This window comes from Megachile rotundata, chromosome 1 (assembly GCF_050947335.1).
Source record: "Megachile rotundata isolate GNS110a chromosome 1, iyMegRotu1, whole genome shotgun sequence".
Lineage (NCBI taxonomy): Eukaryota > Metazoa > Arthropoda > Insecta > Hymenoptera > Megachilidae > Megachile > Megachile rotundata.
This window is the reverse complement of record NC_134983.1, coordinates 2,983,925-3,009,639: the sequence shown is the minus strand read 5'-3', so window position 1 is coordinate 3,009,639 and position 25,715 is coordinate 2,983,925. Positions and strand designations below refer to the sequence as shown.

The window sequence follows — 25,715 nt, the reverse complement described above, 5'->3', positions numbered from 1 at the left end:
TGAAGAATAGTATTTTCTGTTTATTTTTCGTTAAAGTATCATACCTAATGTTAAGATTTCATATTTGTTTAGGTACTCTTTGTACTTTTTTATTTTTTATTAAATAAAAACAATAAAGTATATAATGCGATTAAAATTATCATTGAATACCTGCTCAAAAAAGTATGTGGCACTTGAAACGTTAAGATAGCGAAATTGTATATTCCTACTTTATGAAATTCCTAGCCATATAATTCCCTGTTTGGAATTATTCCTTGCGTTCACACGCATTATTCATGCTCGCGTGTGCACGTGATATAATTAATGTAAGTACGCATATCTATGACACTGATCAATTTCTCGTTTCCTAAAAAACGAAGTCGCATTTACAGTTACCCTAAGCTCTGTTCTTGCGTGTATAAATGAACCTTCATATTTTTTGTTGGTACTTGTCAGTAGGATAATTGTTATCCATTTGATGTATAATTCTTGACTCGTGAATATGTAATAGAAACGGCGATATCGTGCTAAAATATATAATTTTCTGTCTGGTATTCGTCTAAATATCTGAGAACGATAAAAGGTTACAATCGTTCGCGTGATGCAAGAGTTTATCTCGAGTTACGTTCAGTCTGATTGTTCATGTAGTCATGAATGTGATTGCTGTATTCTCTCGGTGAGATTAGCGTGTCATTATTGATTCTTTTGCTTCAGTACATATGTATGTTTGTATAGTACGGTGTCAATTATCTAAACACTCATTCTGTGCTATATTATCAGAATAATACGATCTGCGATATGATTCGAGATAACAGATATTTACACGATTATCTTGTTACATTTTCAAGGGCGAATCTAAAGATGACGAGGAAGGTGAATATCGAGATGCAAATACTTTGTTATATTTTACTTTCTAGCATAATGAGAGCGTCAAAACAAAAAATATGCAAAATAATGAACTGAAATATTACGAAATATAAAAAATAAGGGAAATTAAATTTTAGAAATCCATATATAGATAATTTAATTTTTTATAATTTTAAAAGTTTGGAAAAATATAACATACCCTGAATATCATCAATAATTATGTGAGATTCGCGTACAGTATATTCATTCTGATTATATGTATAGTATATTTTATATACAGTATAATTAATTACAAACTTATTTTCTAATATTGCGTTATGTTCATGTTGAAATATAATATTTACAAATAAATAAGTGGTTTGTATTTAGATAATGCTTAAATAAATCTTGCAAAACGAAGACGTTCACAAAAAATAAAACATATTTTATACGAATACCTTTTTAAATGTATACAGAGAATAATAAATGATATAGCAGAAATAAATTTACAAATAACAAATAATTTTATTTTGTTCGCCATTTTCACTTAACATTTATTTGCTATTTGAAAATATCGTATTAGTAATTGAATAAGTTATTATTTTAAATTTATTAGAATAAAAGATGATTCGTTATTCAGGATTATTTCATTTTATTTGCAATGAAAGTAAATAATAAGGCCTCAATTTTCAAACAAATAATTTTTCCAATTTCTCATGTCTAAAATTTACATTTTCTGAGTTTTGTCATAACAATATATTCAGTAATATTATCTGCATGAAGATACTTTCAAAACGTTATAGTTTCTTCATTTCGTAGCGTAGCGTAAGTGAGAGGGACAGCAGGATTAAATGATTTTCTTAACATAGAATGACATCGTTAGCGAACGAAAGAAACATCATTGCATTGAAACCCATTCCTTCATTACGAACATAACGACGGAAAGATTCGTTCCAGAAAATTCTCTTCTTCTCCATCCACGAAATCCCCTGAACCGTATAATCGAACAAAAATGGTCCGACCAACGTAGCATCGCATTTCCCAGTATGTACTTATTTAGATATTTAGAAGCCCAGCTGCAATTCTGCGCGTATATTTCCATAATAACAATGCGGAAACGGCCGGTAGACGGCAGCGTTTCATCGCTCATATTCAAGGGATGACCTTGTTACTGTTTACAGGTACGCATAGCTGACCTCGATAGAGCTTTCGCTGGTGTCTAAGGAAGCATGAAAAGGAAACGGAGGAACCGAAGAAAACGAGAACTCATGCGTGTTGCGGCCGATCGTCGACTAGTCGTGCAATCGTGAAGAAAAGTAGCCAGACACGAGTCGTCCCGTTAACAAAACAGAGAAACAACACGGAACGAAGAACGAGGGAGGAGGAAATACAAGCTAGCCAAGACACAACGCAAGAACCGAAGAAGCTGAAACGGGACAGCTGAAGATCAGAAACGGAATTGAGTGTACGCGAATAAAAAGAAGAGGAAGAAAAGTCGAAGGCAGGCGACACGAGGAAGACGAAGCAAAAGGATCGTGACACGGACGCGTGTGCAACAGGCGATTTCCGAGCGATTTATCTTGCCAGGTTTGCAGGTGCTCGCGTGCGTCCTTCGCGGCCTCGTTAACGGGGGCTACCTTCTTCTTTAGCCCGCCGCGCTGCCCTTCTCGACACAGGGGTGAAATAACAGACGCAGTCCGAAAAGCGGCGGAACTCGATGAGCGTTTAACGAGCACGAGCAGTGCAAGGGAAGCGTACTGCAGAAGGGTGAAAGAGAAAAGGTGTTACGAGGAAACGGCGGACAACCAGAGAGAAGAACGAAGAGATTCAGGGAAAGAAGGTGAAAAAGGCCGTGGAAAGGAGCGGGACAGGTAGACAGGTAGAGAAAGAGAGCGCGAAAGAGGAGCGAAGAAAAGGGAAGGAGGAAACGCGGTGGAGAGAGAAAGAAAGGAAGAGAGGGAAGGGAAGTAAGGGAGAAGGAGAGAGATAAGGGAAGGTAGAAGGGGGGAAGGGGAGTAGCTTGAGAAGAAGAGAGGGAGAAGAAGAGGCGCGTGGTGGTCGTGGTGGCGAGGTAGTGGACGAGAGCGAGCGAGCATCCAGATCTGTCGCGTGCTGCGTCGCTCTGGGATGGGACGGAATCGGGACGACACGGTACGAAGCGGAACGGGACGAGACGAGACGAAACGGGACGAAACGGGACGACGGGCTACTACTACAACTACGACGACGGGATGGGATGGATGCTGCGGACCCGTGTGAGTAGCGAGTCGAGTCGATCACCGCGCGCTGGTATTGGTTTCACTCTCGGCTGCTGCCGGCCCGTGTGCTGGTGTGTCGATCTCTCTACGAGAGCGAACCGAGGAGCGTGCCCGAACCGAGCCGGAGAAGAGAACCGCGGCACTCGTTCAGTAGTTTCTCGGACGCCGCACCGGCACCATCCGACCTGCCAGATAACCCCGGACTTGCCGGACTACCCCCGACCTCCTAATAATACCGACATACGCCACGATCGCGAGACGTTGGATCATTCGTTTCGAAGAATCGACCACGTCGTAAGATAGGATCGTTGACCGTTCGCGGAATCTGCCAGCTACTTTGCCGTGACATCGTTTCCTCGTCGACGTCGACACGTTGGATCTCGAAGTCGATCGGTGGGGAAAATCGGTCCTGCTCGACGAATGATCGTCGTCAACACGAGGGATTACGCTCGTGTGCAACATCACCTCGTGCGTGTATCGTGCGTGCGTGCGTGCATGCTTGCGTGCATGCGTGCGTTCATTCGTCCGTTCGTATATTCGTCAGTTCGGTTTGGCCGGTTGATACCACGCTGTTACCGGTCGAGTGTCACACGGAGGTCATTAGCTGTTTTCCTTTCTCTCTCTCTCTTTCTCTCTCCGTTACGTATCACGGTACGTGCGTCGGAAGAAGCATCTTCGAAGAAGTTAGTCAGGTGTTCTCTGACCGGTGACGAACGCGTCGGTGGAACACACTGACCGTGTTCTCGCGTGCGTTAATCGTCCCGAGTCAGCTTCAGCGATCAGTGGGTGAGAAGTGGTGGCAGTGTTTCCCCGCGAATATTTCGCGAAAGAACTTTCGCGCGTGATTCACGACCCTTCGCGACTCCGGAAGGATACGCTCTCCCACGAATGGTCAACGGCGGAGGCAAGGGCAGTCGGTGAAAGAGTAACAGTGATATAGACAAGGACAGAACGGAAAGAGGTGGAGGAGGAGGTGGTGTTGCTGGAAGAGAGGGAGAAAGAAAGAGAGAGAGGAACCCGTTAAGGCGGTACGAGTAACGTGTCGGTGGAGGTTCTTGCGATTGATAGAGGGACTAAGAGGAGAGGGACAGAGCGAGGTCGACGAAGGTAATCGGTAGCATCAAGCTGCGTGCCTCGACAGAACCGATTAAAGACGAGCAAGCCAACGATCCTTTCGTCTCTTCTGTCGCTAATTCGCTGTCGTTGGCTCTACGTTCGGTAATCGCCTCCAAACAGCGATCTTCACCCAGGATCATTCGCAGTGTAACGAGTACCCTCGGCGATATCGGCTGCAGGAAGCCACGACGATCCAGTCGCTCGTTTGTATTCAGAATCCATCTCACGTCGCCTCGATGCTACCTCGTAAACCTATTCCGTGGTTTCCCATCTTCGCGAACAAGCCGTTCTGACTGGCGAGATCTGGTTTGCGTTGACGAAACATCGTCGTCGATTGACAGTCAATCGATCGGATTAGCCGAGGGAGGAACCGCTGCCACGGCGGTCCGCAATAATGCGAGAATACCGAAAACGGGGTACATGGACGGTAACAGCGGACCAACTGCTGCATCCTCACTATTCGACAAGAATTTTTCAACAGAGCCTCCTGTGTTCGAGGCGAAAGTAACCGAGGATGAGGTGGACCTCCATCGTGAAACTGTATCGTTACCATTCGTGTGATTACCTGGACGACCAATCGATACGTGTACCGTGGCTCTGATTATTCGACAGCTGGAAACGGCAACGAGCACCGACGCAAGAGGGAGTATAAGAGGAGAAGAAGACGGCAGTAAGACGTACACGATCAGCGAGAAGAAAGAAGAGCAAAAGAGAAAGTGAACAGAAAGATATAACGATAAAAGCAAAGAGAGAAGCGTGGCGTGTAGATAAGAAGGAGGGCTCGGAAAGGAGTGTGGATGAGACCGTCATGCCCGCTGAGATCGACACGGGCGGGCCAACGGTGCTGCACTGTGATTACCGTGCCGTCTGCCCGATACCGATCCTAACCTCGACATCCACCTCAGCTTCCTTGCGCCGCGAAAATAGAGTTGTTCGAACGAGTATCGTGCGACGACTTCCACGGATCGACGACAACGAATCGCTCGATGACACGAGCCTCAAGTCCCGTCGTTGGTCCGGTTTCTCTTCTCGTCGTACCGGAGGCGCATCCGCGCGTTCTGTATTGAGAGAATTCCGTCGAAGCGAGCCACGCATCGCGTTCAACGTTCCTACGGAGGCTATCGATGCTTCCTCACGGACGGCTGATCGAAAGGATTGCCAGCCTCAGGATGTTTCTGGTCCGGAACAACCGGAATCGCGACTTCGCGACACCATCGACCAGTTCGACGAAAACGAGACGATAAGGCAGACGCGATCGAGACGGGACGAGTGTTCGTTGGAGCATGAGGCCATCAGCCGTAGATTTCAAAACGAGAAAACACACGATTGCCACGGAGTGCAAGGCTGGTGTTCGAAACGCGACTTATCGGCAACTGGAAACTGGACGGAGTTTTGTGTCGCGGACCACGTACAAATAGGGAAATCGCGGTTCTCTAGTCAATCGAGCGACTCTTCGAGATCGGATCGGACGTACGAGAAGCTCACCACGACGAGCACGCTTCCGTCCTTGACCGATGAAACGTGGAAGGAAGTGGACGCAACGAATTCCTGGCGATGCGAGTCGCGCGTCACCAAGGTCGAACTGACGGCCGATCGGCAGACCGACTTTCCTTCCTACGACAACGAGTCTTCCTCGAGGAGTGGCCACGGTAGAACGAGAAAGAAGAGGCGCGAGTGTCGTAACAACCGTTCCACGTACCTTCAGTTAGCCCTGCTGTTGTTGCTCCTCGCGTTCGGACAGTGCAGACCCCGTAAATCGAGTGTGTTCAACTGCAGTGTGAAATCGAGTACCACCGGTTTGAGTGTGTTGGCGATTGGCACGGTTATCAGTGCAGTGAGTGGCGCACCAGTTGATTTAATGGGTGATGCTGGCGTAAGGGCAGAACGATCGGCCAATTTGTCGCACATCACCGGCGCTTCTAGGAAGATCCAGATGTACATCAAGAATCGGCATTTGCAAATCCTGCCTGACGGCACGGTAAACGGCTCAAACGACGACACATCGGATTACAGTGAGTACCGATTTTCTATCACCCTTACCGTCAATCATTTATCGATGTCGGTAATTGGAACTAGAAACGTTAACTCTCGTGCTTTCATTCGATCGTTTTATCCGTATATGTACATCCGCATGCCATGGTGAACGCCTCTTCGAAGATCGATGGCACTCGCACATCATTTTTCCTTAATTGCAGTTTCTTGTTCAGTGAAAAACGATTTTCTGAAATTGATTACCGTGTTAGGGAATCGGAATTAATCGACAGTATCAATGGTACTGTGTTTCTTGAAACTAGAATTTCATCGCACAATGCATCTTTCTTTGTACCGGGTAACCAAGAAAATTCCAGCTCTTCTTAATTCCTTTATAAATTCTGTTTTTTGTCAAAATATACGTACACTCACTTCAACTAGAGCGAGTAAGTCGATCTGAAGGCACGCTCCAAAATTTGAATAAAGTGCAAATAAAATTTGTATTGTTAACGTTACAATTTTCTGTTAATAAAAATGATGTACGTTTAGGAAAATAGAAATAGCGATTTCGGAATGTAGGGATATAGACAAATATAGACAAAGAATTTTTGTTTCTTAACTCGATGGATCTAGTATTTATATCTTATTGGGGAAAAATAAATTCGATTTTGTGGTGAAAATCTTCTGTCTGAACTATGAATCTTTTTTTATTTAGTGCAGTAAACAAAGTAATGCAAAGGAATGAGTATCCGAATAATGATTTAATCCCTTGCATTGGTACGGAATGCCTTAAATCTAGGAATGTTTATCTGCTTTTTCTGTACTAAGAAAGTCTGATAAAAGTGAAAAGAAGCTACTAAAAAATGTACAGAAATCACTTGAAGTGAAAATTTGTTTCAAATTATTTCGAATTCATTGATCATGCTTAATTTCCGGCGTAAGTGAATGATTATTATATTGTACCAAATATTTTCTGGCCATTGCAAACGAAATACTTCGTATTTTCCTGAAATTAATATTTTAACTAGAGATTCTAATACATTGGTTCTCAGCCATTATATAAATACATATTACCAACACCAAAATGAAAGAATTCTTGTAATGACAACGAGAATAATGAACTATTCAAGAACTTAATAGAGATTTAACACTTAATTACATCACCATAAGATGTCTTTCTTCTATTTTTAATAGAATAATTATTCTGAGAACAAACTGATTTAATTTAATGTGATACCTGAACTTGAAAACCAGTTTCTCTACACGTATCTGCTTTTATTTCAGTTAATTTTAAATGTAAATTCAGTTGTAGTTCAAGCGGTGTTCTGTAGTTGCCTTTTTAGTATTAAAAATAAAATTTTGGGCAATAAAGTTGTTATATCGTATATTATATATAACATATCAATACCGTATCTGTATAGATACTACCAACTGAGATATATGTACTTGAATATACATATGTGCCAATAATTATAAAAGTCAACTAAGTCAAAATTTTAAAAGAATTGAATTTCTATTTACACAATTATCAATATAATATAACTTGAATTTTGTTCAATCATTATGAATAATTGTAACAACTGTAATAATTAACGTTATTATGAATTCAGGCAATGAATACTTTTAAAAGATTCTTTCATATTATAATAAAAGTAATATTGAATAAAAGCAATATTGATCGATATTGAATAAACAAATGAAAAGTTCAATTTTTCTAGAATTTCGACGATTTTTATAATCACCGACACATATATCTCATTGAACATTTAAGCAATATATTTTCAATATATCAGGTTATCTGAAATATTTTGCAAATCTTTTCGGAGAAAGCAATAAAAGAATGCATGATATTCTAAAAAATTCTGTGATGTGACTATTTAAGGAGAGCCTCTCTGTCAAGGTTAGCAAGATTCCGATAATGATGAAGAATATATTACTTATTAAGAATAAAAGTGTAAACATAGAATCGCGTTACTTAAAAGACTTCAAAATAGCATTTTTTTAAATAAGATATTTTTAGTTTATAGTAAAAATGGGATAATTCCACTTTTCAAAAAAATTCACTACTTGTTATATTTCATAGTTAAATGAAACGCAAAGACTTGACACAGATAAGAAATTAAATTTCTTTAAAGAGAGCAGAGTTTTCCCACTTTTTAATTTAAACGGTTCATTCTTTATTCCTTTTTATCAATTGATTATGATGTACATAACTTCGTCTTGCTAATATTTAAAGTATTATATATTTCTTTTGAATAACTATTCAGTGATAATTTGACATGTATAATATAAATTGAGTTTTTATCGACCGCTTATAATATATTAATAGCTCAAAAAGTGATTTTTTATTATTTTTTGATATTTTATCAACATAAACTAAAACATAAACTATTTAATGTTTATTTAATGTTTACGATGAAAAATACTGAAAAAGATCTGTTTAATTTTACAGTAAACCACGAATCGGTTAATAAATACCAATAACACAAAACTTAAAAGATTATATTGCATTTAGGTCAAGAGAAAATATTTTCAAAACATAGTAGAAAACTGTGAGTAAGGCAGTAATACTCGGTTAAACCAAATAATCAATTATACAAACAATAAAATAAAAAATAAATCATGGTTTCATTTAACAAACAGAATACAAAGTTTACTCATATATTACCATTTATATTAAAGTAACTGCTTCAAAATTATTAACCGAGTAAAAAGTAGGATGAATCACTTTGTCTGTCACAAAACTATTAATTAGTAATAAACTTTTGTGTTATATGTAATCAATACATATTACAATTTTTGAATGAAACACTACAAATCAAAGACTTTACCTAAAAGAATTCCTCGTGGGTGGCGAATTTAAAGATATTGATGGAATCGTGTGCCTTTATCTTGTAATTTATCTACTGGAAACAATATATATGTAGATTCATAATTAGAAGAAAGGTTGAAGAATCAATGAAATTTTCCTCAGATCTGTAGTCGGTCTGCTTCTTTACCGTGCTTCGGAATAATTCTCTCGATTTGAATGGTGCTTCGATTCAGGTAGCTGGTTCACGATGTTAATTCCAGCCAACCCTTAGATAGCTTACTTGGTACTCGAAGGTATTCAGTTTCGAACGGCCCAGTTCGTCGACGTGCCTTCATCGGTGACGTTGACCTTATTTCGAGATTCCACTCCAGTATTCGATACTCGAACATCCCGATTATGCATTCTAAATCGTATCTCGGGAACCTCATGCCTACGTGTCCGCGATAAGGACAAGCGTGTTATCGAATTTCGAAATTCACGTGATTTTATTTGCAGTGTTTTCACAGAAATCGTTGAATGCAAAAAGGTCAGATAGGATAGGCATGAATGGAAATTATGAAATTAAATTCGGATAAACGATTATGTGTGAATACGTTCGAAGATTTTGGTTGTTATCAAAATGGAATCTGACACTTATATCACGTGTAGGAAGTTTTTAAATTATGCTGGGTTATAAATTTTTGTCCTCGTAAAATTTAAGATTTATTGACAAATTCTGAAGACTTGAACTGACAATCAGTACTTAATTCATTTTAGCTCGAGTTAATTTTAACATCGCTGGCTTATTTTAACCCTTGAGTATTATTTGTGTCTGCCGAAGCTAAATTTATAGTTACTGTATTCAAAACTATTTATATCTTTTTTTGAGTGTAGCGTCACTTATTAAGGCTTTTGAACGAAAGGTTTATTATAACAATCGAAAATTATTAATTTGTTTTACAGTTTATTTGAATTCGGTGCAGATAATAGAAAGTTACTAATAAAAGATTTTTAACTACAGTATTTAGAAGCTCATAACTTGTTTCGTCCTACATTTAAAAATATTTATTTACAGTTTTAATAATGTAGGATTAGTATTTTTCCAAACTAAGCCTTTATTAAAGAACACAACAAAACAGTGAAGAAAAGTACACGAAAAATTACAATAATACACACACGCACGAGAAACAAAAGTACAAAAGTTCAAAAAACCGTAATTCGTAAACCGTAAATCGTGAACCGTAAATCGTGAGTCGTAAATCGTAAGTCGTAACCGTAATCGTAATTTCGTAACTTTCGCAATACAACCGTTGCCACTGTCCTACAATAATTAAAACTTTTTTTAACAAAATTATTTTAAGTAAATTTTTAATAAAATTATTACAATACATCATTTCAAAGACTACTGAAAATTCTTATATTTTGTCCAATTATAAAAGAAAAATCGATTTGTTTAAAAGTCCACTCACTTCATGAAATATTTGGAATGTAATAAAATTTGATTTGTTACATTCAACGTTCATCGATCCTTTTAAAAATTTCACACGAAAGCTGTTATCACTTTTATATTCCTGTCTTATAAAGATATTTATAGTCGAAGATGTCAAATTGAAGTTTGTAGCGGAGTGCGATTAACGGATACTGAAACGCAGTGCGCGATTTACAAATTGAATCATGGCAGAGAAAACAAAATTATTTCTCTGATGAGAAAGTGTTTCTCTCGTGACCGGAATTAACGGCGAAATTAACAAGAGAATGCGATCAGGTCTGTGACTGGGACGACAGAGCTGATCCAAGAATATGCGCTGCCTAGTGCATGTACCTCTTCTTAAGTAGTTCACGCTAACCTTTGAAACTTTGTTAGTCCGTCGGTGGTGGCTCTAAATTCACGTCGACAGATCGAAGTTTCTTTTTTGAAATGGGGATGAGTGCCTAAGTCCGTTTCGACCTTTCTGTGCGACTATTTTCCAAAAACATACATGCTTTCATTCAACAACGTCTATCCATGGATTAACACGTTGAATACCGCAGAGATCACTGACAACCGGCATCTCAAAGATTCGCATTAGTAACTGAAAGAAATAAAAGAAAATGTTTAGGAATAATTCGAGGCATGTTAATTACGTGGGTATCAAGTGGAAAGTTTAAATTAGAAGATAAAATAATTGTGATTGTTAAATTTGAGAAATCTGAGTTTGAGAACTTTCAGAAGTTTAAGAAATTTTAGAATTTGTAAATTTAAAAATTCGAAAACTTGTAAACTTCAAAATTTAAAAGCTTTTAAGCATAAAAATTTACCCTTTTGATAATTCTGAACTAAAAAATTGAAAAATTAAACAATCTGAAAATTATGAAATGTTTTAAGAATTAAAAAACTACTTTCAAACATACTAATTGTTATCTAAAAATATTACATTACACCGAAGTATGCACAAATAAAAATTTTCTAAGAAAACCGTATGATTAGCTTAGTTTGCTCTTCATTGCACTTGTGTAAAAAATAGCAAAGGTGTATGAACAATAGTTTGAAAGCAAGAAGGATGGGAAAAAGTGCATGTTGATTGCTTACCCGAAGAAATACTGTTTTTATATATAATATAATGCCTGGCCTTGTTTCCGATAATTGTAGCGGTACCCTTTCACGAGACACTTGCTTAACCGTCCTAATAACGGAACGAAAGCTGTGTGCTTCAATTTCCTCTTGTTGAGGGTTTACGTAAGAACTCGAGAATAGCGGAATTTGTACGATAACCATAGATCTTTTACATTGCTCTCGAATGATTTGCCCAGAAACTTGGGCAAATGCTTTGATGGAACAAGCAGTTACTTAATTGACATTGCCATTATTTTACCATCTATAACTCGAATTCTCTGCATCTCATAAATTGAATGATAAAGTACACTTTGAATAATTACATTTTCAATCATTTATTTTTTGACGTGGTACGCTTAGAAATTCAAGCGTTTAATTAATCTTTTTCATTAGAAAAATTGAACAAATTTTAATGTATCGTATGTTATGACATTTGTTACAATATTCATATTTCGTGAAGTCAATACAAAATTTTCATGTGTCAATTACGTAATTTTAATCACCATACTAATTATGCTTATAATTGCTATCGCTCTTTTTTGCTTTTGTCCAATATACTATCTAACTGAAGATCTTTAAATAAAATGAGTGTTTTTCATTCTACTATTCCTATAATTTTCATATATTTTTAGTAGACAAATACGTATGTTTAAACACATGTATCCCTTTAAAATGAAGTTTAAAATATCAATCACTGTATAGTTTACCCTATACCTGTAATAAATATAAAAGTTTTTACATATCACGTCTACCATTTGTTTTTGCATGAATGGGTTTTGACAAAATGTATAAATGTACATGCAAAATTTAATGTTGTGGTAGTTAAAGAACTGGAAAATCAATTGATCAGAGTATGTATTTTCCAATTGCGGCTCGATGGAATAACATTGTCTTTGAACGCCTTAATTACGATTTGTATATATCTTGCCAAAATACTTCTAGCTTGCCAATAGACACTCGTCGCTCGTCTCAGTGACTAACTATTCTATTTTCGACTCTCTTCCGGTGTTGTTTTTAACTCTTTTATATTTTGATTTACCTATGTGTGTAACTGTTCTGTTATTCGATGGATGATGACATGTGTTTGGAGCAAGTCTGTTATTTGGTTCGTTTTCATCCGAAAAACGTCAATGGGCGTCATTCTCATAATCTACAAATATGAATTTAGAGTAACAGGAAATATTCACAAGCAAGGGATAACTTAGTATCTGAATGGAACTTTATTCTGAATTCAAACAAAAGAGGTTATTTTGAAAATAACGAATATTTAGTTCAAACATCCATTCAGATAAAATATTATTCGTTATTTTTGGAATAATTTCGTCTCGTATGAACCTTTCATTTAAATACGTTCGAATATATATTGAGTTAAACTAGATTATTCGTTTGACTTTTTCACTTAAAAGAAATTATTTTCAAGTTCCTTCATTGCATTTCAAACTTATATTTGAAAAATATTCGACTTATGTTCCATTTTGCTTCTAAAGAAATGGAAGAAGATGATTAAGTAGGGTTTGAATTTTCATGCTTAGTTAATTGCACATTTCAGTAGATTAATATATTAATAGCTAAAGATTAATGAACAATTATATTAATAGCTTCTATAATGTACGCTGATGAACTACCTCTTATCAATGTAGTGTGAGCTACTATTTAAATAATCCTTATTTGTATTAATATACTAGTACAATGTACATAACACTAATTACTAGTATTATACTAATACTATACTATTATAATGTACATAGTATAATGAATTCAGGAAGTATCATAAATAACTTGTACACACGTAATGTACCATCTAATAATATATTTTAGCGGGGTCTATGTGAATTCATCATATAGATTTAGTTTTCGAACTGATAACAAAAATCAGACAGTTAGAAGTATTCTACTTCAAAGGGAGTAGAAAATGAGTAGTTTCATAATACACGTGTGATCATGGTGGTTGTCCTCGTACATTGGCCTAGTTCCAACGCTGCATGTCGCACGAACTTCCCTTAATCCCCTTTTTAATACAACCAACGAATGCAGGGTCATGTTGACCCACACAAAAAATGACATTGTTCATAATTCAAAAGAAGAAATCTTGTTCTTCGTAGTTAGATCGATAGCATCTATGAAATGCATACACTTTCACGTGTAAACCGCGGTTCACCTACTATAATTTTATGAAGATTTAAACAACGATTGAATTCGTTGACATATTTAGTTGTCATTTATTTTTTATTGTTTGCACGATAGGGTATATCGAAATGGTTCTGATAGAATTAACTTATTTATTTTCATTACTTACGCTCTTATTTCATGATGCTTGAAGCATGTCATATTTATTTAAATTTCAATAACAATGAAATAATTTGTTCGTAAGAAATGTAGAATATCAAGAAAGTCAACATAAAATTTAAATACATAAAATATTTAAAAGAAATGAAAGTTTTTTTGGTGGTTTTTAACGGTCTCTTGTTTTTTTTTTGTTTTTTTTTTTTTTTTGTTACACGTTACCTTCGTACGAGTATCAATTATTTTGTTACTTTACTACTTTACTGCGCTGTTTTATTTTGTTATTCTAATATTTTACTCTTGTACTTTCTGCTATTTTATTACTTCACTAATGCACTGCACAACTTTTACTACAGTGAATTGTTCCGCCATATAACACCGTAATAATGATGCATTCTTTTCATTATTTCATTATATTACTTTTTTACTATACTATTTAAGCAAAAGTTTTAAGTTTTATAGGTTTATTAGGAATTAAAAAGAAGTATTTAGAAGTGTACTGAATTAAATAAAAAGTTTGTCTGTATTTAAATACAAATTATTACACCATTTTTTACGTTTCAATCTGATTCAACATTTTTTCGTGCGGAATGCAATAGTTAGTAGTAAATTAGTAAATACGGATACAAAAACAAAAGAGTAATTTTTAAAGAATTATGTAGTAGAACGTCCTAGTACCATCTCGTGGAAAATTTAACGAAATTTCTATCGCAGTATGAGAACTTAACATTCATTTCCGGTGATATAGATTTAAAACAAAATAGTAAAACTAGTTACTGTCATCAGAAATTTCTAGGAAATTAAACATCGACTATTGAGTACCATCGAGTCAACGGCACAGTGAACATCTTTTTATCGGTGATTTCACCGAGTCCTATCACGATTAATAAATAGTTGCTGATGAAAACTATATTACATAGCTCATAAAGATTTACACGTGTTGTCCGTGTAGGACAATCGTCATCGATTATCTATGTATCGTGTCGATTTCATCGGAAGCGAAAATTGTCTGGCAAAACGAGTTCACGATTACGATCGTCTCGACAATTATGCAATCGAAACATGAACGACAAAAAGTCAAATGAGATGATCGAACATAGCAAAAGCATGTGAGAAACGATCGCCATGCGACTAATATTTGCAACCAAATAGAAATGCACAGTATACATTTGTACGGTAAACATAATAGTTGCCTGATTTAATACAAGAAACTTGATAGAGACTTGATTTTTGTAATATTTCTTTATTATACTTACCTCAATGTTACATAAAAAATATAACAATGGTGAAATAAATCGTTATTCATTAAGATATCGATTCCAATGTAATTTTTTTAATTGCGTAATCGCGAATAGCGTATTAATTCGTCATTTGATTGATTTATGTACAATGGATAATATATTTATAAAAGTATCTCTGTTTTTAATTTTCACTATATATTTCTATTACTAGGAGAATATGTTATATTTAAATTTGTTCTGAACAATATAAAATGTTGAATTTCGGGAATAGAAAATTTCCTGGTTTGTGACCTAAAACAAAATAACACTTGTGACACATCACTTTGAAGCTTAAGATTTAATAAAAAACGCTACATAAATTGTTTGTTAATATCCTTCATATAAAATAATTAATAGTCAAACGTAGCAATCATTGATTTCAGAATTTCTAGTATCTAACACAATTTGATGACATAAAACTCGCTACGTTATATTAGTTAAAGTATGTTACCACTTATTGTTTTTAACCTTTCCTCAATATTAAAAACAAAAATTCAGCCAAATTCCTTAAATTTTTCCTCATGCGTAGTTAATTCCTTGCATACACTTAAATACAAAGTCTATTAAGGTAAATGTCCTAAAATAAGAAGCAGAGGCGTGGTAACTGTTTCAAAGGAATGAATGCGATAGGTTATGTCACCTAGTGTTGACATTGTGAACTACTGGTTCTGAGACCTCAAGGAAAACACTTTTTGGCAGTTACAATTAATAGTATATTTATTTAATGCAGTCTGCTCTCCCTTTATTCTCATCATTAAAAGAGTACATATTATTTTTTTCTTAACAAACCTTTGTTATGCAACCACTCCAATGAATTATATTAGCGGTATTAAATATGTATATGCTTTCAACAATAGAATTAGGTGTTTACTGTTCAAACATAATATTTCCGAGTTTCAAATAGAGAACATCCGATGTTTGCTGCTGACATCGAAAAAGTTTATCTACTTTTCAAAATTGTATTCGTGAATGGACCAGTGTTTCATTATATAAAGTGCTTTAATGCCGCGATTGTCTAACAATTGTAACCATCTGGTGCTCACTATTAATTCATTGTATGATCACTGGTAGATCATATATACTTTTTATTTTCACTAATTACAAGTACAAGGATATTAAAGTGGCTCCTAATGGGACCCTAAAAAGAATAGCACCAGTGTTCCGTACGATTTCTGTTAAGCGCCTACATTAGACGTTATCTTCTGTTAAGTAATGTAAACATGTATTGTGCTTGTAAACGATATCTACACATCACGTGAATGCTATTAGCTTGAAAGAAAAATACAAAAAAAATGTACTTTTTCAGTTGCAAAATTGCGGGGGCTGTCCGCACTATCGGATGCATAGTTATGCCCGCCTAATTACTGAAGCATACATTCGCAATAATGTGTTTTGATATTTCAGTTCCTCAAATGCATAATTAATTTGCTTGTACTAATTAGCCGTCGATTTCGATATCCTTTCTGTGTACTCGTACTTTAAAGTATTACCATAAATAAAAATCTGTGGGTGTATGATCTGGCAACCTTGGAGACCAGGTGGTCGTGTCATAATTATCAATTAAACATCGATTAAAATATTTTTACATTTGGTTGAAGTGTGTCGAAGTATAATACACGTTTATTCGACAGAAAATAACACTGCCGTAATAGTAAAGAACGCAATGAATTTTTAATGTCGATTTTCTTGAAAACCAAAGTGAAACCAAACTTTTGATATTTTTTCTTACTTTTCCATAAGAAATTACGCGATGTCCGCTTTTACGTGTTCTTCTGCATGTTTATCACATATAGTTTGAACGTAAGTTCTGTTAATTCGATCGTTTTACGTACATTACAAACTCCAAATGACTGATTTCATGTTGTCATCTAATTTACTTATCTGTTGCATTGTATGTTATACATGCATATTTCCATAAACTTCTACAATTACGACTCGACAATATTATGACTCTCATAATGACAGTGACTTTCAAAATAACTCTATAAAAAATAATGTGCTTATTAGAAGTACTAGAGAACCTGATGTTTAACAAATTCTTTAGCTTCTTGTATGCATGAGGCAGTACTAACGTTTTATCACCAGACAAGAGTAAATTGTGTATCTATATAATTTGAATAGTCAACTAAACGTTAACAAAATTCGAATACTATGATCTCCTTTACCATTGACAACTCCGCGTAACAATTTTGCAAAATTATTTTGAATTATATTAAAAAGAATAAACATTGGCAGTAATTATACAAGGTAACAATCAAAATAACACCGCAAAAACATTTTCTTTGCGAGTGAAATGCAAAAGGTAATAGAAATCCGTTGACATAATTACCGAAGAATTCAGTGGACTAAACTAGAGAAATTTTCCAAATGAAAATTGTTCCACATAATTTTCTTTCTATCCAGTTGATATAAATTTTTCCGGATTACTCGCGCAGGCTAATTTAAACAATAACATTAATTAGAATTAAAACTTAAACTGGACTTGAAATTGGGCAGATTAATTAAAATTCCGCTTTTCAAAATAAAAGCGAAATACCATTTTCTATTTAACATTAATCTAGTCTGTTGAGCGCTATCGCAAACTTCAGATCCAGGAAGATTAATTATCGTGCAATTTATTTGGAGGAATCTCGCGCGGAGATTTGTTGTTTCATCTTCCGCGGGATGATCTCATGTAAATGAGCTTAGTGATATCGCGATCAAGCGTTCACCAACGGAAATGCCAACTGTGATGGCTCGTTTACATACCCCTTGCAGTATAAACGTTAATTGATTCAGTGTACCTGAACATTCGAGCTACTCGTTTATTTACCAGTGATATCTTCGATTGGACGTGAATGTGCAAATATTTCGTCCTGCGTGCTTTAACAGTCGCGATAATTGTAACCTTTCCAGCAATTTACGAGATTGTGTTTTATATTTTGTTCAGAGAGGAATTCTGTGTATCTACTTCATCTTCTTTCCTTTTTTATTTGAAATTCTTGACCTCCTTATTCACTTTCACTTCCATCGAACTGTCGACATTTTCGATTTCGACGGTGTCTATAACCAAGTTCAATCATGCCTATAAGCAAATTGGAATTTTCATGAAAAGATCAGACAAGCATACTAAGAATATTTCAGGATTTCTATTTTTAGTATATACTGCCAATATAATTTTGACAAAGTTCAGTTTTATATTTTGGAAATTCCATGTCAGTTTCTAAATTTAAATTTTCAAGTTTCCAAATTCCTAATTTCCCGAACTGACACATCCTTAAATTCTCAAATCTTCAAGTTTCTCAGTTTCCAGATTTCCAATTTTTCAAATTACTATCTAAAAAATTTTTGAATTCTCAACTTTTTAAATTTCCAAATTTCCAGATTTACAACTTTTCAAATTCTCAAATTTCCATGTTTCCAAGTCATCAAATTTCCATCTTCTCCTATTGTGGATTTTTAATTTTCAAACTTTTACATTTCCAATTTCCCAAATTCTTAAATTTCCAAATTCCACATACGTCCGAGTTTATAAATCCGAAATTTTCACGCATTATTTTCCATTAAAGGTAAGTTAAGGCTAGTAATTCTAATGTTAAATATAAAAAATCACAAATATTTGCGCATCTAAAGATTTTTCTTCGCACCTAATTCCATGCACATCAGTGATCTCTAATTACAGTGTTGTACACAATTTACGTTAGGGTATTTATGTACAGAGAGAAAGTTAAAATACCTTAACACCCGTTATACAGATTCTCGATCAGGTTATATAGAATAATAGAAAACGAGTCAGTGTTTCTTCCATTTATAACTTGAGCGTAACGGAATATGAACAGGCTGCATTTCTTCCTCGATTTTCCTGTCGTCGAGATTTCCACGTTCTCTTTTGTTTCGAATCGGAATGGTCGACTTGTCCACTCATAACTCTGTAAAGCTAATCAACCTGTTGCTTTCGCGATCATAAATCACGATCAGTGTATGGTTACATTAAAATGTGTCTGTCGCCAGATCGAACTTAGGGATAAATTGTTTTTCTGAACGATATCCGCGGACTCAATCCAGCATTTCTGCTCTTGTCGTCGGTACGCGACATCGAACACCATCGAGGACGAAAGAGGGAAGAAAAAGAAAAAGGAAGGAAAGGAAGCCAGCGGTCGGGTAATAAATCAGTCGGCGAGGGCCGGTGATAACGGAAGCTTCGAGGGGATTCAATGGCCCCGATACGCCATTATCAGCCGGAGAGAACGCCACGATTAGGCAAAGACGGAACTATCCGACGGGATCGCGAGGTCGTGACCTATATTGCCCTAGGGATGCTCACGAATTCGTGGGCAATCTCGATCATTTGGTCGCTCAACATTGTTTACATCAATTCCGTGGAAACTCGTTTTATTTTCTACATTTTACAGCAAATCTGCCTTCCCTGTAGAAAATGTGGGACGTAAGAAAAAGAGGATTATTGTTTACCGATTTTTATGATTTTTGAGGACTTCAAACTTTAGGGATACATTGAGGATTTGGGAACCTTGGGATTTGGATATTTACGAATATGGGAATCGAGACTTGACAGTTTAGGTACTTAGAGACTAAGAATTTTGGGGATGTTAATGTTTAGGGGTATAGAAATCTAAAAAATTAGGAACTGGCCATTAGGGACTGGAAAGTCATGGAATTTCGGGGTATAGGGACTTCGGAATATATAAATATTAGGACATAGAGATATCAGGATATAGGAAGAATAAAATGTAGGAATTTGGGGAGATAGGGATTTCGGAAGATACAGATTTTGCGACATGGGGATATCGGGAAATACTGATTTTAAAATACAGATATATTGAGATTACAGAATATTGAGATTTTGGGATCTAGTAATTTCGGCACATGGTACTTTCGACAATGAGTATTTTGGGATATAAAGATTTCAGGATTTACAAAATTCAAGAATCCATGATTTATAAAATGAAAAAAGTTGAGAATTGAAAAAATTATAGACTTGAAAATTTAGAAACTTTCCTTACATATTTTCCTTACAAATTTACCGTACATATGTGTTTTTATTGGAAAGGAGCTTAAAAGCTTCCTTACCTAAAAGAACTCAAGCGTATTATATAAAATCGTTCATATAATTAATAATTTATTCGTTTATTTAATTAGAAATAATTGGATGATACTTATTATAATTACTCAATTATCGATTACTATTGAATTTCTCAATACTTTCCGTGTATTAATCTTTTAGTTAACGTATTAATACTTCATAGTCTGAAATTTTACTTTTTGCTACAATAAATAATAGAACATTTGAGGAACGTTAAATATTAACGAACGTCATATTCAATAAATGTACCATTACTAGTTAGTTAGTTAGTTCTTTATTTACTGCTTATTTACAGCTCGTACTGTTACTGTTTATGTTCCAAAAATTATTTATTACTATACCTATAAGGCACAATGGTGTACAGTAAGAAAAGCAAGAAAAAGAGGTTTTGAATTTACAAGTGAAAGTTTCGAATTATAAAAATTTAAGTTACATACATAAAAGTTACATAAATGTATAGAAAGTTCATTTTCTTTTTTTCCTTTTCTTAGCAAGGAATTGAAAACAGACGATTACTGACCTGATATCAATCTCTGTAGGTTCTTATTGTGAACATTTTCTAATTTTCCTTTCCGTTCGTTTTACTCCATTTTTCTTTTGTTGTGAATATTTTAATAGAGAAAGGTTCATGATTTGATAACATTGAGTATTTTCAAAGGATACAGTTACAAACTTTTCTATTTTCTCATTGGTTCCTTTTTTATCGATATTTTTTCTGAAGAATTGACTAAGAAAAAAATTATAATTTAATCTCCTTTCTATATAATAAATGGATATGTTTTAACAATTTTATTCAGATGTTTTTTTCGCTACTTTCTTTTTATATTTTTCGTGTTCTCTTCTTTTTTGGTAACTGAATTTAACTATTTAGATTTATTAATACCCACTAATTATCCAGTGTAACTCACAAAAATAGGTTATGTCATTGTTAAATCGTTTTGAAGAGGATTTAAAGAAAAATGATGTTGAATTCTAAGTAAAAGTCATATTACGCAGTATAACGTAAATCGTACATGTGAGAACGTTATTATAAACAAATACCATTTTTTATTGATTACTTCTTCCTTTCATTTCTCTTTTGTATTAAAAACTCCTCCTCATAAAAAATTCACTAAGGAAACGTTTGTGGTGTGATCTAATTATAATTTAGTAATAGAGTCCATGTTTCTAAAGAATTTTTTTATAGATATTTATCAATGCTTTATCACTTCATCTTTAATTGGTACTAAATGCAATCCAGAAAATCTATAAATTGGTAAAGATCTTAAAAGCAAGAGATTCATAATTTGAAATGAAATAGACATTTTTAAAAACTGTATTAACCCATTAGCCTACAAGTCTTTCAGCAGGTGCGTCAGTCGGAGCTGCGTCATTATTACTACAGCGTTAAGGTAATTAGATTTACCAATCTGTAGTTATACAAATTGCAATTGGTGTCATACTCGATAAAACTCGATCTTTATGTAAATACGATTTAGTTTTGTCACATTTGAACTGTAACGTGCGTCACAAGTCTGGCTCGATGTTGTAGGCCAAAGGGTTAAATACTTTGTTATTTCACTTCCCTTTTGTTTTTTCATTTGTTAGCAACATTGTTTGGTAAACAACTGCGAAACGAAGATTCATGATTTGATTTAATTTGATGCTATCGACATAACAGGTGTATTGAAAGAATTTTATTACTAACTTTTTCAGACTTTCCTTCTCTGTTGTCAACGTGGGTTTTTATAGGAAATCGAAAAGGAAGGGTTTATAATTGGATCTGATTTCATAGTAGTGACCTAAAGGTTGCACACATATTGCCAGGATTTTATTGCTTTCTTCAATTTTTATTTTACTTTTTATTTCATTTTCTTTATAGTGTATCTTTTTTTTTATAAAGAATGTAAAAGAGAAGGTTTGTGATTTTATATGATTTTATGATAGAAATAAATAAAATATATTATAGAATTTCATCAAACAATTTTTTCTATTCTGATATTTGAATCTGAGTTTTAAAATCATTTTTGTATAACACTGTCATTTGGTTGGCAGCAGAGTTTTCTGAATGAATGCTGCTCTACTTCTTATGTGTAACGGACAAGAAAACGTAGCAAACTATGTAGATAAAGGGTTAGATAAGCTATCAAGCTATTCGAAAAAATTGGATATCTGTGTTATAAAATATGAAGCTACTTGTTAAAAGCAATGCTTTAATGTTGTTTCGTTCTGTGTTAGTTATTAATGTGTTTATTAAAACATAATAATAACTTAAATATACAGTTTAAAGATAATATATATTTAACTAGAAATACTTTGTTGTTAGAAATTAATAAAACATTAAACTTTTCTTACTATTTTGGTTTATACGTTAGAATTTTAATTTATGAGTCTTTAAAATGAATTAGAACAGTCTATTTAGTTTTTAATTAAATATACATACTTTATTTTTATTGCCAGATAAATTGTGATATGTAACTAATGAAATGTAATTTTGCTGCTATTATATGTTGTGCTATTTTAATAATAATTAGGAAAAGTAAATATGCTGTTAGGACATTCAGGACAAGAGGTATGTCAGATATTTTTTAGTACTAGGTTTGTCATCTTCAAAGTTCTGAGTTCCAAGATTTCAAAGTTTCAAAGTTCGGAATTCCAAGATTTCATAGTTTTAAAGTTGAAAATTCCAAAATTAAGAAATTCCAACATTTCCAAATTTTTAAGATTCAAAATTAAGAAATTCGAATATTCAAAAATATTTAAAGTCCCTTTTACAATTCGAAACTTTCAAAATTTAGAATATCCTGTACTCTCTAAATTATAAAAATTTTGGAATCTTAAAATTCCAAGACACCAGAATTCATAAACTCTAAAATACGAAAATTAATTTTCGAAATCGTAAGGTTCGAAGTTCCCTAAATTTTAAAGCCAAAAATTCAGGGAGTTGTGAAAATTCATAAATTTAAAATCTGAAAGTCGCGTTCAAAATTCCGAAATTTCCAAATTCCAAAAACTCCATTTCGGAATTCCATTTCACTGTTTATGTATCGCATTAGATCTACGTATCCATACAAGGTACACAAAAATCCTTTAAATATGTTGTGCTTCTGATTGCTATACTTCGGCACTGGTTGATTGTAAAAAATTTCAAATTGTTTACCTGCAAGATTTGGTTCTTTCAGTGGTACAACTCTTGTAGCAAATCAACTACATGTGTAAAGAAAATGAATGGAGAAAATCCCGCAATAGATTGTACCGTTGGAACAGTATTGAAAACAACCGCTCCACGCTGTGTTAATTCAAACGCGATAAAGCGTGAATTTACTCGCTGTCGACTAAACCGACGATGAATAATATCGCATTCTTGTCGGATTATCGGGGAACCTTGGAATCATATTTAATATGATTTACGAAACGGCAGGATCGTGTGAAGTATTGAACCGATGTTCCTCGAGAACGTATCTTTAAAATGATAATTGATGGAAGTCGGTGAGAAACGATATTAAACTCGGTTAGTCGACCAATGCTCGCGAGAATGAGTTGAAATATGAAAGTACGCGGCTAATCCCATGAAAACTTACTTATAATCAAGTACACAAAGTACATGAAGGACATTTATTATATTTGAACCATTTGCTAAACATCTTCAGTGATAGGTATAGAAATCAGGTTCACCAATCAAGTATTGCTATTACGTTCGATACAGCTACTAGAAAACATTCTGTACTTGTGCTTTTTAACCATTATGGGAGGACGAGTACGAAATTTCTTACATTTTTCTTATTAGCCAATTACTTTTTAAAGGTATAGAAACTAGCATTATGCCATAGCAAAATACGTTTATCGATCTGTCATTTGACGCAAAATCTGCTCCATAGTGAGTAGTCAAAGAGCTATGACATTTTTTCGTTGTCACAATTACTGTTACTTTCGTCCTGATAGTGTTATCGTCAATCAGGATGAAACTAATATTAATTTTGTAGAGAAGTAAGCAGAAACACCTTCTGACGCAGAATACAATTTTTATTATAAAAAACAATACAAGAAAATAGTTAAATGCACATATTTTAAGTAATGATGAAAACTATACTCGTATATTCAAATAACGAAAATTAAAACGCGTAACTAGCTTCGGGTATTTCTTTGGTATTGTACATGGTTTATTTATCTATTCTCAATTACAGTTATGACATGTATCGTGCTTGGTACAATTTTTACATTTTCTTTTTGTTCCTATGGCAACATATAACTTTTATTCCCAACCGTGTTTTTTAAAATAAAAGCCTTACAACTTACAAACTATACACAATTCATTGAAATTAACAAGTGATTGGTTTAATGCAAGTAATTTAACTATGAATAATATCAAGAATTATTATGGCTCGATGTCAATTAACGGAACAAAACAGATATTATGCATATACAACTGTGAAAAGCAAATTATCTAAAAACATATGTGGAAGAGAGGAAAAAGCGTGTTACATTTGTTCCCGTTCTCCCCTACTTTACGTGGTTGACGAGTAAGTCAAAGTGCATACAGTGTTGATTCATTAACACGGGTTATTTTTAACACTAGCTTTACGGCACCCGTCAAAATGACGAATCTTAGATTTCTTATTTTCAATTGCGAAAATTATTGAGCAGCTTTTGCCAAAATTTGTCAACCATCATCGAAATAAGCTGGTTTTCGTATTATTCATTATATAGTTATTTTTATGGTAATATGGTAATAACCATTAATCTAACCATAACTGTAACTTAACCGTAAATCTAAAAATAGTTGTATGCAGAAAAATGTTCAATGGTATGAAATCCATATCTTTTCAAATGTACCATTTTTTAAATGGAACTTCATGTTATTGTTTATGTACATCTTCGTAACATTCTACATCAAAAAATGTTAATACTCAACAAATTAGTAGTACACGAGTATGTTTTAAGTTTTTAAATATACACTAGTCAAAAAAATTAAGGGAACAGAAAAATTCCTTAAATTTTTAGGTCATTTTCAAATTGCTCTGGCTCCGCTGAAATTCATCACAGAAGACATCCAGAATAGTCATTTTGAAGCTTCAGGTCTCTAGTTTTCGACCCTTTATCTCAAAAATTTTTTGAGCCCATTATCATTAACAAAATATGCAAAAAATCGCGATGGAAAAATTTTAGAATTCTTTTTCTTTTTTTTAAGGTTTGTAAAGACATGGAAAAATTTTTTTGATTAATGCCACTTCTAGACTGCTGTTCCTTGTTCCTTCCCCTATAATTTGCATGTCCATGAAGTTCGTTTCGACGATCGGTCACAAAGTTATGAGCTACCAAAGCCGAAATGACGTTTTTTCCTTTGATAGTCATTATCTCCTGAACCCACCATCGAACAGAAATTGTAAATACGGTTCCAGAAAGCGGAGAATGTACCCTTTAAGATGGGTGTATCAGTTTTTGATTAAATGTTTTTTTTTATGCTTAATACTGATGTAAAAAAACATCAAAAAACGGCGTTTTTTCCACAAATTACAAAAGTTACGGTACCTTTGTAAAT

The 25,715-nt window shown here is 34.3% G+C and overlaps 1 protein-coding gene across 3 annotated transcripts in view; it reads left to right on the top strand.

Moving 5' to 3' along the window:
* LOC100880574 (uncharacterized) overlaps positions 1-25,715 on the top strand; it is a 473,391-nt gene that overhangs the window by 193,712 nt on the left and 253,964 nt on the right. For all 3 annotated transcript variants that reach the window (XR_013040077.1, XM_076537883.1, XM_076537877.1), the window contains one exon: positions 2,007-6,211. Coding sequence is in view for 2 of the 3 variants with exons in the window: in XM_076537883.1 (XP_076393998.1) it covers positions 5,008-6,211 (1,204 nt within the window). In the remaining variant the exon portion in view is untranslated. The remainder of the gene's footprint in view (positions 1-2,006; positions 6,212-25,715) is intronic.